Source organism: Microtus oregoni, unplaced genomic scaffold, assembly GCF_018167655.1.
Source record: "Microtus oregoni isolate MIOR12 unplaced genomic scaffold, Mior012 000012F_ref0000307, whole genome shotgun sequence".
NCBI lineage: Eukaryota > Metazoa > Chordata > Mammalia > Rodentia > Cricetidae > Microtus > Microtus oregoni.
In genome coordinates this window covers 484,831-503,555 of record NW_024543071.1, presented here as the reverse complement: position 1 = coordinate 503,555, position 18,725 = coordinate 484,831, and the positions used below count along the sequence as shown (strand labels likewise).

Genomic DNA, 18,725 nt, shown 5'->3' with positions numbered 1-18,725 from the left:
TCAGGTTTCGGCCGAGAGATGCTGAGAATGTGTGTGTGCAAAGCTTTGTGGGGACCTGTATTTTCATTTCTCCGGGAGTAGAATTAGAGGGACAGAGAGTAATTTACGTGTTTTTTTTTTAATTTGAGATACACTGTATCCCAGGCTGGCCTCAAATCTATGGTTTTTCTGCCTCAGTTTCCCCAGTGCTGGGACTGCAGATGTATATACCATTAGGTCTGGTATACTGTATTTTTGATGCGCTGGAGATGGAACCCTGAGCTCTGCTTGATCACAAAGTGCTCTACTACTAAACTATACCCACAGCCGGTGTCTAACATTTTTACAAACAATGTAACCGGCAGGTAGTTCTTCAGTTACTATTCTGCACACTGCTCATACCAAAGGGTGCTAAATAAACTTGTTTTCCAAAGTGGCTCAGCCATTTAGCATTCACCACTTATGTCAGAGCAGGAGTAAAGATGAGGGGGGAGGAAGATGGTCCCTTTACGAGGTGCATGAAGAGGGTAGTGAGGATGGATGTGCGGAATTCTAAATGAAGTTTAGGGGTACTAGGGTTTAGAGTAACACCACCACACCCAGTTGTAGAATGCTGGACTTGTTTTTAACCTACCCAAACCCAATGTTCATGTCTGTGAAATAGGTACCAGGGTTGGCTGCTAGAAAAGGAACTCAGAACTGTTTTGAGTTCAAACTAGGCACTACCAGAGTTTGGAACCCTCAACCTCCCATAACCATTACTATAAACCCCATAGACCAGGGACATCAGTTCTTCAACCTATTTACTTCGTGCACAGTCTGCTTTAAACACAACTGGGAACTCCAGATACCTAAAAACAAAAAGCAAAAACCAAAAAAATATGTAACTAAGAGAAATGCCCACTCACTTAACCCAAATCCTCATCAATGGACAAACATCCAGACTGCATTTACACAGATCTGCTTTTGGGGACTGGAGGACCTCTCTAACTCAGATTAGGATATTCCCGCGTTTTCTCTGTCCCCACCTGCCACAATGTGTTACTGCCTGGCTCCACACCCTTAGTTAAATCCCTTAAGTCCCCAGAAACACTTCGAACACTTAAAGGGGCAAAAGGGACACAGGTAAAAGAACCTTTGGAGCAAGAAAGACACAGGTGCAAGGCTCAGACCTGACACTTATCAGGTAAATCTGAGCAGAAGGGAAACTAAAGCCCCTGAGCTACATGGGAGATGGTATCCAAGGCAAGGAGTGAGAGAAGAGATGCCCTGATCTGATTCTCCTGATTCTCTTCCAGCCCTTGTCCACATACACAGAATCCTGACATAGTGCAAGGCAAGGTGACCCACACCGTTAATCCCAGCACTCAGGTGGTAGAGGCAGGAGAATCCTGACTTAGGGGACCAGCCTTGGCTACGTAAACATCAAGTTTCAGGCCAACCTGAGCTGCATAATTAGACCTTAACTCAAACAGGGAAAAAGAAAGAGAGGGAGGGAGGCAGAGAGGGAGCACAGAAGGGGGGACTCTGACACAGATGTCACCTCTGTCTGACCAGAACAAAGCATCCTTTTAGACAAGTGACAAATTTTCACAGGACCACAAAATTCCAGTGGAGAAGTAAAGCCAGCTGTAAGTAAGTAAGAGGATCCGACTCAAGCACCCCAACCACAAAGACATTTAATTATGTCATGTAACAAGTCACCAACAAAAATGTAACCACAGCTTTTTAAAATAAGCCTTTCCAGTAACCCACCATGATGTCAGCTTTATCCTGAAGCCTCATTACCTCCAGCTCCATAAATGAGTCGAGGAAGGGATTTCCTGGTACATACTGAGTTTTTGGATTTTGTTATATGAAAATTTGTTTTGAGACTTTCATATGTGAGTGCTGTATTTATATCATTTCCTCCCTTCCTGTCCTCCCTCCAGCTTCTGTGTCCCTTTTTATTCTCGTTCTTTTTTGTTTCTTTCTTTGTTTTTTTTTTTTATTTTTTAAATCAGGTCTCATTATGTAGACCATACTGGCCTTGAACTCACAGAGACCCACCTGTCTCTGCCTCCAAAGTGTTGCTTCTATGTGTGTTAGAACTGACACTAGGGACCAGACAATCTATTGGGTTCTTGCCTGGAGACGACTTCCTCTCTCAGCAACCATTACTTAACTGTAGTTCTTCCTCTAGGGATGAGAGCTTGTGAAATTTTCCCCATTCACATTGGCATTTCAACTGCTGTTGTCATTTTTTCAGGTCTTATTTCAGCAACCACACTGCTAAGATTTCATGGACACAGCTTCCTATCATATGTAGAAAACACTATCTCATTGAGACATCCTGGTCCTCTGCCTCTTATAACCTTTCTGCCCTCTCTTCTGCGAGGTTCTCTGGGCCTTAGTTTTAAGGGTTTTGTCTTAAGTATGGAGAAAACTCCTTCCTAAGAACCCTCTTACGGATATCTGCTTACATCTCAAGTTCAAGGGCTATGGCTAGATCACCAGCCTTCTCACTCAGTGGGAGCCATAAAAGCGAGGTATCTCTGCTTGCCTTAGACCTATCCCAAGTTACAAGGTGAGGGTGGGACACAGAATTAGGAAAGCAGGGCAGGGTGGCTGCCATTTTCCCTGAGGAGCCCCTTCAAGGCTCACAGGAAGGGACTGGGGCCCAGAGACCTTAAGTCTCTCATTCAAAGCCCCACCAGAGCCTAGTAAAGTCACTTCACACAGGGGTGTCTCTGCCATGTCCAGCTCTATGACTTCACAGGGCATGAGCATTAAGCAAAAGTTGGCCAGAGGTATGGCAAGGCTAAGGTCAAGGTCCTCCAAACAGATCCCCCGTGCCTCTCACTGGGCCTGCCTACAAAGCCCACAGTAGGAAAGAGCACTTTGAGGTATTCACCAGAGCCTGGCAAGCAGGCCGGTGAGAAACCACTGCCCAACAAGCTGTATCTCTAGCTTTCTGGTACCTGGCCAAACTGCCTCATAACCCAGAGGTAAAGTCTGGAGAGGTCATGCTTCAATCCACCCACAGTCTGTGTGCAGCTCAGTTCTTCTTCCAACAAAGTTAACAGTCAGGCTAGGAGTGTGTGGAGAAAGGAACACAGCACAAACAGCACCCCCACGCCCACCCTGCCCACCACAGCCTCTGTCCAGCCAGTCAAGCCCACTTCAAAAGGGAGCTGAGACGAGGTCCATGTCCACCTGCCTTCTTTCCTCCAATGTATGAGTATATTTTATTAAAACAAAAACAAAAATTTTCACACTGGTTATTTCTGTCTGCTGCATTCAGACTCTTGGAGAGTGAACGGGCAGTTTAACTTCATGAGATGTACTGGAATATGTCTGTTACCAGTTCCACAGAGAGAGGGGGGGGGAGAGGGAGAGGGAGAGAGGGAGAGAGGGAGAGAGGGAGAGAGGGAGCGCGCACACTGGAGAATTCATGGCCAGGCTAAGGCCCACATTCAGTGACAAAAAGTAAATGTTTATTTAGCCCATACCTGGAGCAGCCACCCACTCTAGAGGTTCCAAAGTCACTATTAGCAAAACCTCCCTTCGTATGGAAGCCATGTGTGCACCCAAGGACATTTAAAAGCCTTCATGATCTTATTTTCAAACTCTCTTTCTGGGTCAAACATCTACTTAACACTCGAGAGTGAGAGTGGCCGTGGGAAGCAGCAACTCATGAAGTTGTGCCCCAGGATACACACGCTCCTTTTACACCCTTCCAGGACCTCTTTCTACCAGCACCCGTGCCTTCGGGCTGCAGGAACTACCCAAGGCGTGTAAACATTTTATCCTTGGGCTGTCAAGACGGTTCAGCAGGACAAAGCACTTGCCTTGCAAGCCTGACAGTCAAGGTTCAACCCATACAAAGGTGAAGAAACCTCACTCCTGAAAGTTGTCCTCTGACTTTCAGGCTCATACTGCAGTGTATCGCATGCGCTCTCTCTCTCTCTCTCTCTCTCTCTCTCTCACACACACACACACACACATACACACGCACACACACAAGTGGAGAGCAGAATGGGCACACAAAAACACAATAAAATCGTTTTGTTCTCACTCAACCACAGGAACTAAGAAACATGTGGAGGAAGGCAAAGGGTCTGTCTCTTGTTTGCCTTTCTGGCTCTAGTCTGACCCAAAGGAAGTTGACCAGGTTTAAACTTTGCTTGCTGAAGTGTTTCTCTCAGAATAGGGCTAAGAGGAGTCTTCAGAGCTTGAAATCTCTGCATACATTGAAAGTATGCAGACAGCGTAGACACATGTACAGAGTGGAATTTTCCATTTACAGAATCATAATCTTCATACCCCTCTGGGGGCCACCGTGTGGTAAGAGCTCGAGTTCGGTGTCAGCAAACCTGCCAGGCTTCTGTGGGAGACCCACAGCGCTCGAGTTCTTCTGTTTGTTTTTGGTGGGAGAGAGGGAGGAAATAAAGGTGACTTTGAGCCTGAAAGCCAACACAAACTTTAAAAAGGAACCACATTGCCAAGTGCATGGCTTTAGGTCGCTACCAAACACTGGCAGCTAGGGCATGAGAAAGAATATAAAATACATATCTTCAAGCCCTAACTTGACAGTTGGTCAGAACAGATGTCACTTTCTTTCTTTCTTTTTTGTTTGGTTTATCAAGACAAGGTTTCTCTTCCTGTGTAACAGCTCTGGCTGTCCTGGAACTCGCTTTGTAGACTAGACTGGCCTCGGACCCACAGAAATCTGCCTGCTCTGCCTCCCAAGGACTAAGATTAAAGGAATGCACCACTACTGCCCAGCTCAGGTGTTCCTTTCTTGCTTCAGGCCTGATCCTGTACCTCCAGTGTGATTTGTATAGCTCCTTGCAGGCAGGGCCTCAAACAAAGACAAATCCATCATTCCAACTTATTTCTTTCCAGCTACCCACTGATGATAACACCAACCTAGCCTGAAATATCTTCTGTGCCATGGTATTTGGGGAGGTCACTTGGCCAGGAGTAATGAGGCCAGAGTCCTAATTGTGACTGTAACATAGTCACTGTTTGACCTTCAGGAACTCCATCTCTTCTTGGGGGTCTCATTTTTGTCACCCATAAAGAAAAGATGATCCCAAAGATTCTTCTCATGGCTGATCTGTTTCACCATTCACACATTCATTCTAACATTAACCCAAGCCAGAACCAAGTTCCGAGCATCCCGTGCTAGGCACGGCAAGTCATGTGACTGTGGCTTGTCACCTAAAGCAAGCTGATAGCATTAGGGATCCTACCTCCTCGCTTCCAAGGACACTGTATGGTGCAAAGTGGGAAAAACAAAATCAGCTCTCCTACCTATCTGCCCAGCCAACAAAGGTGTTTTTCTGTCTCTCATCCTAGGTCACGTCACATTTTCGAAGTTTCAAGTTATTTTTTGAAGTTGTTGGTGTTTGCATTTTAAGTTGCCTCTTTCCCTCCTAATAAGTCCTTTATTCTCCAGGGTTTTGCCAAAAAAAAAAAAAGTTACTCGTTTCAAAGCATCGGATACGCTGTTTTGCAAGTTGCACAGACTCTAGACTTCAATATAAGACCCCAGAAGATGAGCTTCAAGCAAACAGGCCCATAGAAAGAATTTCTGACTCATTCCTCAATACCATCTAAGTATCTTACTGCCCCCAGTTTCTGAACACCTGTTGAACCTGCTATGATTCTCTACCATTTACTTCCGTGAGCTTCTTCCCTGAGCCTCAAAGTTTGTGGGAGGATTCACCCTGTGGAAAGAGCTCTGAAGCGTTGTGCCAAAGGAAGTCACTGGGTCTCTAGTTGGGCTTTGATGGGAGATGGCGCCTAGCTCTGCCTCTCACAGCTTTTCTTGCTGATGACATTGAAAGGCAAGGGGAAATGGTGGTCTCAGACCTTAACTCTCCCCCCACCTCCACCCCCACCCCCGGTCCAGCCAACGCTGCAGGTGGATACTTGTATCCCAGTGGCTCGGTCGCGATCTGAGTCCACGGCATCTCACTACCCCGCAGAGAGAAAAGCAAGTGTGGCAGTCCCCACACTGGGGCGAAGGCTAGCCCCAGCCACCGCCCCTCCCGGCCCTCTCTGCAAAGCCTCCCCCCACCCCCCACCCCCAACACACACACCCGCCGCCCGCCTCCTCCCTGGCTACCACCAATCAGCATCCCGAGCGGCGTTCGCAGAGTCAGGTCGACAGCCATTGAGCGTCAGGGCCCGAGGCGGCGCCTCACCCGCCCCCTCGCAGGATGCCAGGCGCCCCGCAGCTGGAGAGGTGGGCGCAGCGCGCGGGGCGCAGGAGGCGCGCGGGGCTGGAGAGGAGCGCGCACCCGCCTCCGCTCCGCCTCCGTCCGGGGGCGCGGGCGCGGTGGCCCCGGCGGAGGATCGCAGGGGGCAGGGCCGAGACAGAGAGGAGGGGCACCGGGGGAAGCGGGAGCGATAAAAGGAGGCAAGGCTGCCCCACCCCGAGGCAGGCCGGTGGGCAGGCTCTTGCGTCCCTTCCGTCCGGCCTGTGCCGGCGGCGGGGAGGCGCGCGGCCCGCTGCCGGCCCATGGAGGCTTTCCCTTGGGCGCCACGCTCGCCCCGCCGCGCCCGCGCCCCCGCGCCTATGGCGCTCGTGCCCAGCGCCCGCTACATTAGCGCCCCGGGCCCGGTGCACCCGCAGCCCTTCAGCTCCTGGAACGACTACCTGGGGCTCGCCACGCTCATCACCAGGGCTGGAGACCGCAGCTCCCCGCCCTCCTCGTCCCACTGCTCCTCGCACGAAAGGTCCGGGCCCTTGGCGGCGGGGCCCACGCTTGAGCCGCCCGACGACGAAGAGGACGACGATGGCGATGAGCCAGGGGCTCGGGACCGCTACCTGGGCAGCGCGCTGGAACTGCGCGCGCTAGAGCTGTGCGCCGGCACTGCCGAGGCCGGGCTGCTGGAGGAGCGCTTCGCTGAGCTAAACCCGTTCGCAGGGCGCGCCGCCGCGGTTTTGCTGAGCTGCGCGCCCGCCGCCTCCGCCGCCCCCACGGCCGAGGTGACGCCGCGAGAGGTGCCGGGCCCTGCGTGGGCGCCCGAGCCTCGTCTGCACGCGGCCTCCGGGGCGGCCGCCGCACGTCTGCTGAAACCAGAGCTGCAGGTGTGTGTGTTCTGCCGAAACAACAAGGAGGCGGTGGCGCTCTACACCACACACATCCTCAAGGGCCCCGACGGCCGAGTGCTCTGCCCGGTTCTGCGCCGCTACACGTGCCCCTTGTGCGGTGCCAGCGGCGACAACGCACACACCATCAAATATTGCCCGCTTTCCAAAGTGCCACCGCCTGCTGCCCGCCCGCCGCTGCGCAGCACCAGGGACAGCCTGCCCAGCAAGAAGCTGCGCTAGAACCGGGCTGTGGACACCTGAAGTCATGGTCGCGCCTCCTTTCCTGTGACTCAACTTTGCAAGTGGTCTTCGTTTTGCGGAAGCCGGCGGGGCGCAGCAGTCTCCAGCGGAATGGTCGGGTCTCTGACGTTGAAATCTTGAATTTTGTCTCTAGTTTCTAAAAGCGCGCATCCAGAACCGTGAGGACTGAACGAGTATGCCACCGGCTTTAAGTGGCTACTGGAGTTGCTTATTGTATACGTCGGCCTATTTTAGGTGCGCATCATTATGAAATTGTCTCTGATTTGGGATGTTTCGTTTCATGAATGGAGGCACTTTATTAGGTCTAGAGTATTTTTTAATAGCCTCTGAACTTTAGTGTGTAAAACTAACCATTTTATGGAATGTCGGCAAACGTCTATTTTGTTTGATGCAATTTATTAACTTTTTAAGTTTGTCCTTACTCTATTTGCAGGTAAAACAATTCAGTACACGTCCCAGTATTAATTTAAGAGGGTGTTCCTCATCGTGACTTGTTTCTGTCTTAACTGGGAGGTTTAAAGGCACAATCTGTAGCAGGTAGAATCGTTCTTAACCTTTTATGTATCCGATATTCTACTGAATTAATAAGTAGCCCTTCCTACCCTTAAAATTAACTGTGCCAAGTCCTAATCATGTCATGTTCATATTTGGAAATGGTGCTGTTTAAGAGACTTGTGTATATATACAGTGACAGTATACGAATCCATTAATCTCCCCTGCAACTCCTACTTAGCATTTCCTCTATGCACCATTCCCCAACCTGTCCAATTCTTTATCATGTCTGATGCTAAAATCAGAAAGGAGGAAACCCAAGAACAGTGCTTTAATTCACCTTGATTGTTCCATTTCAGGCTTCCTAAATAGAAAATGGGAAACTATGAAGCAATAATAACCTGAGATCCAGAAGGTTGTACTCTGGGCTGTCTGCCTTCAGATATACAGGTGTGCCAAAATAAACACCATTTAAAGGCTCTAATAATTAGGGTTGGATGCAAGTATCATGACCTTACTGGTTATGATTCCACTCTTACTGGTCTGCTTCCAGAACCTGATCTTGAGGCAAAAGTTCCTAACCCCTTATTTCCAGTAAATCCATCACATTGAATGCTGGACTATGGCATATAACTGCCATCCAGACAGAAGAGGCAAAGATGGAAGTGAATTAAGATAAACTCAGACATAACACTATCTGAAAATACCAGGCAAGAGTATATAAAACTTCCGGTAGTCAGATTAGCTACAGTACTGAGTAGACTTTCATATGAAACTTAATTTTGACAACTGGCTTCCCATGTACCAGAGAGTGATATAAAAATACTGAATAGCTGTGCACCCTTTTGGTAAAAGGGGGTAGGGGCCACAGGGTACATCATATCATATACAAGGAGAAGGGGTTGATGGAAAGACATTTTTAGCAAGGAAGAAAATACCCGTTGCAGCCCCACAGAACTGCAGATTCCACTCGGCCTGGGCCTAAACTTAAGTAACAAAGCATGTAGTTTCTTGTTCTTTTGCTAAAAAATAAACCATTTGTTTTGGGGCAAAGTTTTTCAAGTTAACATAAATTCACATTCTTTCCCTTAACTGGTCTGTTTTTCAAAAACTGAGCATTCCCAAAGGCAAGATCAAGTCATTCAGCTCTTTGAACTTCACTACACATGCCTTGGTGGAACTCCTGAATTTCAAAGAGCACACACCTTACCCAAACCAGGGGTGTTGAGATATGCATTCCTGTTCAGTGGGTGGTACTAAGGCGACCCCAAAAAACGTGCTCACATTAAGTATCTGTGATACCAACAAATGGGGAAATGGCTGAGTTCTATCCCCAGCACCCACATAAAATATGGGAATGGCAATATGCTTATACTCCCAGTGCTGGTTGACGCAGAGGTCAGCCTCGCTGAAAACCCTATCTCATGTTAGGTGGGCTCATGAAGACTATCCCCTCTGAGGCTGACCTCCACATATGTGCACATTTATGTGCAGTTTTGGGTGATTTTTTTTTTAAAGCTATGGTCTTAACCACAGGGGAAGCAGGCTAGCTCCAGGTTTGGAGAACTTCAAAGAAACACCTTGTGTGAACAAAAAAAAAAAAAAAGTGGAATGTGGGGGCTGGAGAGATGGCTCAGAGGTTAAGAGCATTGCCTGCTCTTCCAAAGGTACTGAGTTCAATTCCCAGCAACCACATGGTGGCTCACAACCATCTGTAATAAGGTCTGGTGCCCTCTTCTGGCCTTCGGCATACACACAGATAGACTATTATATAATAAATATTACAAAGAACATGTATACACATCCCATACATGTTCTCCACCCTATACTAAGTCAATTTACCAGCTAATTCAAAGTCTTCGATATAAACAAAAAATACTGGTTTTTCTAGTGTTAGAGCTTGAGAGGAAATAGACCCTTGGAGCCAGGTATGAGCCTTTAATCCTAGCACTCCTGAGAAGTGCTAAGAATTCCTAAGAAATCCTTGGAATGTGATGTGACAATTTATAAAGGTTCTGTAAAGATGTTTACAGTAGAAACTCAAGTTTAGGGCTAGAGATACACTCAGTAGTAGAGCACTTGCCTAGAATGCACAAAACCCTGGGATCAATCCCCATAACAGAGAAGTAAATGAAACTTAAGACCCAAAGCTTAATACAAAACTGTGACAAGGTTGGCTTCTATGGTTGAACCACAAAAGGTACAGCCCTGTAACACCTTTTCCATGAGCACAATAGGCTGTGCTATGCTTTAGCCTGTCTGTCCAAACTTGTTAATTCTAGTGGCTTTTTACTCCCTTGTACTTTATTTTTCCTACAAAACCCTGTTCAGAAGTTAAATAGCTTTGATTAGAACTTTTGTCAGATATATTAAACCAAAACCATGTATTTCAAAACTACCAAATGTATTTCAGATTAATTTTGTTGTCTTAAGCGCCTTGGTAAGAACATTCCCTCCAGTGTCTTGTAGTTCTGTTGTAACAGCCAAAATATCTTTGGGGAAAATACAACATATGGAAGTACAGTTTTTGAGACTGCGTCTCACCAGCCAATGCTGACCTGGAGATTTCAGTATCCTTCTGCCTCCCCCAACAAAGTTCTGAGATTAAATGTCATGTGGTACTGGTGGTTATTGACTATACCTACACATAGGTTCAAACCCCTTCCTGGTTGGCACCCTATGGGCTGGGCAAGCATGATAAAGATCTTCTGAGGGGCCTCTCTACCTTCAAGAACAGCTACAGGAGCTGTAAGGTTCCATTGTTTACAACTGCCAAAAGCCATAGGGATTTTTCACCTAGAGATTAATCAGCTTTCCTTTAATTTGTTAAATGTATGGAGAGAGCGCTGTGATAGTGGAATCCCACGAGCTAGACCACAGAAGCATCAGCTATTTCTGCCCCTACCCTGTTCTCTGGGTTCTCTCCCAGAACAACAAGAATGCAGACAGTGTCTAGAACCCCAGCTAAGCTGCAAAGATAGATCTACAGGCTACCCCCACCATATGCATTCACCTATATGTAGTTGATTAAAATAACCACTTGCTGGGGATTATCTCTGGCATCACGGTAGTGTCTGGCTCACAAGTAAATGCATATATAGGAGGTTACTGTCTCAAATATAACCAATGATCTCCAGGTCTTTTGCATGTTTGAAGTTCCAATCCTTGGAAGCACCATACAAAAAGCACATATTCAGTAAGAAGAGCATCAGCTCTCCCTCTTCTGGTCTGACAGTTGTAACAAATTTTTAAACCACTACCTTATAATGTATAAAGCCCACCCCCACTCAAAGTTTGTCACAAAACCCCCTACAACTCTGTTGCTTTTTTTGTTTTTCCTTTTCCCAACAGATTCTGTGAATGGTAAGGACACTTCACAAACTTGCTAGCTGCTACCATTTGCTTTGTGTTTTTAGGTTATTCTTTGCTGCTAACACTGATAAATTTTAATAGCATTGATAAATTCACAAAACCTCAACTGAATACATGGACTATAACACCATTAACAAATTAACACTAACACCAATTATGTAAGTATTTTATTTATCACTGAAGAAAAAACACAGCAGCAAGTTCTGTGTTGGCTTCAATAAGACCAAATGGTTATTACTCTTTAACACAGCTACTACACTCCAAAATTGAAGTCAACACAGTCATCACTACAAATTACTTGTTGAAATAATCTATCCTGAAGAAAGGAAATTAGGAAAAAATTTAAACAATTCCTCCAAACCACACATTTATAAATATTGTCATATTTAAAATGCTTGAAAGGCATGAATTAGTGGGAAAGCAGTTTTCTTTTGGCAACAGAAAAAAAGAAAGTTTACCAAATGCTCTAGGAACCCAAAGCTGTCCTGTTCTGATTTGCACCTGAGCAGTGCCATGATGACTACAAAATGCTTATACTCACCTCTCTCAAGTAGTCTACAGAAACCCATTGCAACCAGTGTTTGTAATATATACTGGACTGATCAGAAGCTATAGCCTAAATGTAGTTAATAGTAAATACCCAAGAAAGTATGTCCCCACTAATGATGGGAAAACTGTCAGATCTGTTGGCTTAAAGGGTTTTCAAATATTTTAACAGAACCTTACCTTATTCCAAATTAATTTGGTATTTCAAAACAAAACAAAAAGATCAATTGTATACCAAGATATAGGTGTTAACACCTGAAGGGTTCATTTTTATTTTTTAGGTTTTTTTTTTAAACAAATGATTGATGAAATAATGCAACACCTTAAATTCCAGAAAATGGCATGGTTTTTCAACCTCCTGTGAATACAGTGCATGATCAATCTATTATATATGATTAATACAAGTTCATGCTTTTTGTGTTATGGTGAGACAACATTAAAGAATTCAATTTAGACCGTCTGGGTGAAGCACAAGTATAATAATCCTTGAATGTGATCAAACCTATGTGGTAAGACACAAGTTTGACTCCATCGTCTTGGGCCTTAGCGTCGTACTGTTGTCCATCCATCTTCATCAGTTTCATTCTTAGTACGACGAAGGGATTCCCTGTCTTTCTCAGCTCTCCAGGATGCTTTCTCTTTCTCACCTTCTCGTTCTCTCTCCCTCTCTCTTGAAAGAGCTGGGGGAGGAACACGACGAGGTAGATCCCGTTCTTCAGTCCGGTCATCTTTCCTGTCATCAGCTCGTCTCCAAGAGCTTGCTAGAAAAGTAAAGAAAAAAAAATAAAGTCTAAGTTTGAACTATTTTATTGGTTCAAAATAAACAAGTGAAGCAAAAGGAATGCCCACCTTAAACTATTGAGAAAAATCAACAATGCAGAATCACACTTTTTAATTAATTTGTTGTCATTTTAATTATTTGTCCACACTTTAATTTTGTCATTTCTGACAAAAAAAAACCTTTTAAAATATGAACTTGTAGACATAATTGAAAAATTACAAACAGAAATCCTTGACCATAGAAATATCTTAACAGAGCCGGGCGGTGGTGGCGCACACCTTTAATCCCAGCACTCGGGAGGCAGAGACGGGCGGATCTCTGTGAGTTCGAGGCCAGCCTGGTCTACAAAGGGAGTTTCAGGACAGGCTCCAAAGCTACAGAGAAACCCTGTCTCAACCCCCCCCCCCAAAAAAAAGAAAGAAAAAAAAAGAAATATCTTAACAGTAGAACACAGGATAAAAACTATCAGAATAAAAATGTCCAAAATAGAATTTTTGGCTCTTGAATTTTAGCAAATGAATCATAAAATGTGAGATTTCAAGTTATAGTTTTAATACTCTTCTGATCCCGATGAGCGAGCAAACTGTTAAAAACCATGTAAGGAAAGCACGGAAGTACAACGGACATCTTCAACTAACTAAAAATACTTAAAATTTGTTGTTGTTGTTGTTGTTGCCAAGTGGTGGTGGCAGTGCTCACCTTTAATGCCATCATTTGGAAGGCAGAGGCAGGCAGATCTGAATTCTAGGCCAACCTGGACTACAGATTCTGGGACAGCTAGGGTTACACACAGCCACAACACTGCCTCAAAAAAAAAAAATCCAAAAACAAATAGATGAAATTTAAAATATTGTTTAGGTGTTTACAGTTAGGGATGTGAGTGAGTACAGATAACAGCTTTCAGGGAGTGAGTTCTTTTTCTACTATGTAGGTCCCCAGGTCTGACATCAAGTTGCCAAGCAAGAGCTTCACTCACTGAGCCTTCTCACCAGCCCCAGAGTGTCTTTGCATTTACACACCTGTGTTCACACACCAGGACCTTATACAATTAATACTGTTTTCTCCAATCTCGCCAGTTTCTGCTACTTATCATTTAGTCTATTGTACACTTGCCTTATACACAAGCTGATAACTAAGTACACTACATTTGCTCTTATTTTCAATGTTCATATAAATCCCAAAGATAATTATATAAAGCCCCAATCCTGCCACAAAACTGTTCATTCCGACTCCCAAAATGTCTCTCTACCTTCTTCTCGCTCTGATCTGAGGGGAGGTCCTCTCCGGTCTCTATCATCTCTTAAATCCCTTCTTTCTCTCAGGTCTCTCAGATCACGACGATCATCTCTTTCCCGACGACGGTCATCCCGGTCTCTATCATCACGGCGACTTGAATCTCGCCAGCTTGAAGATTCTTCTGCTGGTCCTCTTCTCCAGCCACCTTCATCCCTGTAGCCATTTAAAGTAACAAGTTCAGCTCTTGGTAGAATACCTGGGTAATTTCAACACACCAGCCTCATGGGTGGTGGTGCATACAAGTGTGAGGCCAGCCTGACCTACAGAATGAGATCCAGGGTAGCCAGGGCTTCACAGAGAAACCCTGCCTCAAAAAAACAAAAACAAGTATGTGTGGTGCGGGGGTGGGGTGGGAGGGGACGACACAGACACACATAACACACCAAATCTAGTTTATTATTCTGAGGTTTAAACTCCCAACACCTCAATCTCAATCTGGTATCTAAGGCACCTAGACCACTTCACCTACAACAGCACAACCCATACTCCTAGAGCTAGATTACTAGCCACATGAAGCTGCTGCCTGCCATGCTGGACAAAATACAGAGAACCTTCCCCACCAGATTTGCTAGAACTTTTACTGCTACTAATAACTGGGTGTGTTGTCAACAGACTATAAATCTCAGCATATGAGTGCTGGATAAAAACTGGAATTCAGGTCATCCTAAGCTACACATTAACACTTCATCTTCTCAAAAAACAACAAGAAAGGATAATTTAAAGACAATTCAGATAATTCATTGCTCTAAGAAACAGGAGTAGTAGACACCCAGACTGGCCCATTTACCTGCTAAACAACCTGCAGGCAGCCAATAAGAGTTAACTTCCCCCCACAGCCCCATTTTTTTTACTTTCTAGATACTCTGTTTATCTAAATGGTATTACTTATCAAAAATGATTTGGAGTGCAAAGCAAAGTGTAAGAGAACTACAAGTAGGGTAATTCCAACCTGGGTCTTCTGAAGCGATCCTCCCGGTCTCCATCTCTCTCTCTGTCCCTTTCTCGTTCAGGGTCCTTGTCATTCTCCTCTCGATCTTGACTGTCTCTATCCCTCTCTTTGTCTCTATCCCATTCACGTTCTTCTGATGGTCTTGATTCTCGTGGTGGACCCCAACTCTCTTCTCTAGCCTTTTCTTTCTCTCTCCATCCACCTATTTTATAAAAAGAAGCAATTTTATTTTTAACAGATTAGCAATTGTATGTGTGGTGCTGGGGATTTAATAAGATCTTATGCATGCTAAGCAAGTTGTCGGTATCAACTGAGCTCATCCCTGGCCTTTATGAAGGTATTCTAGCATTAATTCATCATCTTAAGCAAATTGAAGATACTCTTATTCCAGTAAGAAAATTAAAACTAGGGGGCTAGAGAGATGGCTCAGAGGGTAAGAGCATTGCCTGCTCTTCCAAAGGTCCTGAGTTCAATTCTCAGCAACCACATGGTGGCTCACAACCATCTGTAATGGGGTCTGGTGCACTCTTCTGGCCTGTAGGCATACACACAGACAGAATATTGTATACATAATAAATATATATTTTTAAAAAAGAAAGAAAATTAAAACTAAATCCATATGTATGCCATATATATATGGCTGGTCATTAGCATTTTTCTAAATTATGTATCTATAGGAAGTTTAAACAGTCTCGATGTAATATTTCATAAAATAACAGATTATCAAATATTTCTTGTTGTGTACATTGCCAGCATAAAAATCTGTTCTAACTGTATTACAGAGTACTCAGTTAAGCAGAAAACTTCAGAGTTTCCTGGGAATAACTACCCCAATCATGAATTTATACTCTGTAATATTTTATCAATGACTCCTATTCCTGTCCTGTGACATTTACCCCACCATCCAGTTACAAAACAAGGGTAAATGCTTTGATTCTGTCTGGTGTTTTGTCTCACTGGTGCATTATAGCTACAAAGCTCATCACCACTGTACCTTACTTTCGTATCAGTAAGTGAGTAACAAGCTACAGACTTAAATCCCACTTATATTAACTTGCTTAATTAATCCTTGCCATAATTAAGTCAATCCTAACTATTGTCAGATTCTTGAATTTTCTGTTCCAAAGACAGGGTCGCTCTATGTAGCCCTGGCTGTCCTAGAACTTACCATGGAGACCATGCTGGCCTTATTTTCAGAGATCCTCCTGCCTCTGCCACCAGAGGGTTGAGATTAAAGTGTGTGTCATCACACCCAGCCCACTTGCAAATAAGTATTTGTAATCTCAAATTAATACTTGTGGCAATTTTGTAATTACTCAGTTCAGAAAGAAAATTAAGTTGTCTTCTGACATATGTAATACCAGCTCAGGTTTGCAGCACTCTGACTCACAGAATCAGCTTCTTTAACTATAAAAAATGTCCTTTTAAAGGTCTGCTTATTTAGTACTATGATTTTTTTTTACTCTACTATTCAAATGACCACAAGAATAGGCTGAAGTACGGTCTCAAATTTAAGGGGAAATGCATGTGTTAAGACAAACTTTGTTCAATCATCGGTTACCAAAACTGCTGGCCATGGATTCACTATTTCAAATCAGTACTGTTGAGTAAAGTGGATTTAAACAGAAACACATCAAGAGACAAATTATATGTTGATGGATGGCAGAATAGAAAGGCATCTAAGCTTGTATTTCTTCTAGGATTTCTCAGTATTCACAGCAACTTTATAAGACACATCACAATTTACTAAGAACCTACCATACTGCCAATCTCAATTTACACAAAGCATGGAAATCTAAGGTCACATAGTTCAACATGGAATATGGCCAAGATTAGAAAAGATAAAAAGGTTTGCCACAAGTCACAACTAGTAAAAGCAAAAAAGGTGATAATTAGATCTAAACACAGGAAGGACCATTCTGGGTACTGCAAAAAGGAACTGGGAGTGGGGAAAAATGGCAGAAGCCAGTTAGCAGGGCAAGAAGAGCTCAAAGGACATATACTCAATTTCAATCAGAGGGAACACAAAAGTTGGTGGATTTAAGGGTCCTCAAAAGGCAGACTGAAAAGGGCTGGAAAGAACACTCAGTGATTAACAGCACATTCTGTTCTTGCAGTTCAATTCCATATACCCATGTCAGGAGGCTCTAATTGCCTTCACTCTGCCTCCACAGACACCTGCATTCACGTGTACATACCCGCACACAGGCAATTTTAAAATGAGATCCTGAGTATGATCCCAGGGTGGACTGGACAAATGAGATTAATTTTCATTTAAAAATCATTGTACAGGGGCTGGAGAGATGGCTCAGTGGTTAAGAGCACTGACTGCTCTTCCAAAGGTCCTGAGTTCAATTCCAGCAACCACATGGTGGCTCACAACCCTCTGTAATGAGATCTGGTATCCTCTCTGGTCTGCAGGCATACATGCAGAATACTAAGAATACTGAATACATAATAAATAAATCTTTAAAAAAAATCATTGTACAGGTATTTGAAAAAAAAATCTACCTACATTTTTTTTAAAAAGATATAGTACAACTGTCATTTAGGCCTACAATTTCATTTTTTTACCCACCAAATTCCACAAGAGCATCTACTTTTTTAAATATGAAATCTTACCTGGCTTGACAAATGGTCTCCAAGGACCAGGTCTTGCATCATCACCCCGTCTGGGAATCCTATCATCGTCCATATTTCTCCAAGGCCCCCGGTCATCATCCGCACCTCTCCTGGGAATCCTATCATCATCAGCATTCCTCCACGGTCCTCGGTCTTCATCTAACCCTCGCCTGGGACCCCGGTCATCATCCATGCCCCTCCTGGGACCCCTGTCATCATCAGCACTACGCCAGGATGACCGCTCATCATCAGCACCTCCTCTTCTCGGTCCCCGGTCCTCATCCATCCCACGTCTAGGTCCTCTGTCCTCATCTGCTGTACGCCAGCTTCCTCTGTCATCATCCAGTCCTCGTCTGGGAGGTCTGTCGTCATCCAGTCCTCGTCTGGGAGGTCTGTCGTCATCCAGTCCTCGTCTGGGAGGTCTGTCATCATCCAGTCCTCGTCTGGGTGGTCTGTCGTCATCTGTGTGACGCCAGCTGCCCCTATCATCATCACCAATTCGCCTGGGAGGTCTGTCATCATCTGCATTACGCCAGGAAGGACGGTCATCATCTGTTCCTCTACGAGAAAATCTATCTTCATCGGGACGTCTAGGCCCTCTGTCATCATCCAGGCCACGCCTGGGGATGCGATCATCATCTGGTCTAAGAGAAGATTCTCTCTCTTCATCATCTCCCAAGCGCCTCAGTCGATCCTCATCTCTCCTGTGAGGTCTCTCATCATCCCGAGTTTCTCCACGTCTCCAGTCCCTAAGGAGCAATAAGGTACAAGCTTTAAAAGCAAATTTTTTCAGAAAGCATATGGATCTTTGATTTCACTCATTCTTCTAAATCACTAAGTCTAAATTCATTAATTCTGGTCCTTTAAAAATGTTTTCCAAATAAAAATTATACAAAATCCAGTACCTTAGCAGACAAGATCCTGAAAAACAATTATCTGTGCCTTCCCAAGAGCACCTTGTCAAGTTCTATATCTTTTACAATGAACTTTTGCATAAATAAAGCACTATTCCTACCAATAGTTATTACCATAAAAAATAGTTCAAAAACTAAGCATGTAGTGTAGTGGTAGAGTGCTTGCTATACTAAACTATAACCTTTGATTCTATCTCCCAGTATTACAAAGATTAAAGAATATATTAAAAAACAAAAAACTGTTCAACCTTCTTAGAAAAATATTATAGACAGCTCTTTTTGGGGAGAGGTTTTCTGTGAAGTCTCAGATGTCCTGGGAACTCACTCTAGAACAGGCTAGTCTGAAACTCAAGAGATTCACCTGTATCTCTGCCACCCAAGTACTGGGACTAAAAGTGTGTGCCACCACAACACGACACATTTCAT

The 18,725-nt window shown here is 44.4% G+C and overlaps 2 protein-coding genes across 2 annotated transcripts in view; one reads left to right on the top strand and one right to left on the bottom strand.

Annotated features, from left to right (window-relative positions):
• Positions 1-6,225: 6,225 nt before the first annotated feature.
• Positions 6,226-10,441, top strand: Nanos1 (nanos C2HC-type zinc finger 1). Its single transcript, XM_041660733.1, has one exon. The coding sequence runs from the start codon at positions 6,491-6,493 to the stop codon at positions 7,304-7,306; it is 816 nt and encodes a 271-aa protein (XP_041516667.1). The 5' UTR covers positions 6,226-6,490; the 3' UTR covers positions 7,307-10,441.
• Positions 10,442-11,341: 900 nt separating this feature from the next.
• Positions 11,342-18,725, bottom strand: part of Eif3a (eukaryotic translation initiation factor 3 subunit A) — a 31,581-nt gene continuing 24,197 nt past the window's right edge. The window contains exons 19-22 of the mRNA XM_041661106.1: positions 17,386-18,134; positions 14,764-14,965; positions 13,768-13,967; positions 11,342-12,498 (exon numbers count right to left, since the gene is read on the bottom strand). Of these exons, the coding sequence (XP_041517040.1) occupies positions 12,281-12,498; positions 13,768-13,967; positions 14,764-14,965; positions 17,386-18,134 (1,369 nt within the window). The 3' untranslated portion in view covers positions 11,342-12,280. The remainder of the gene's footprint in view (positions 12,499-13,767; positions 13,968-14,763; positions 14,966-17,385; positions 18,135-18,725) is intronic.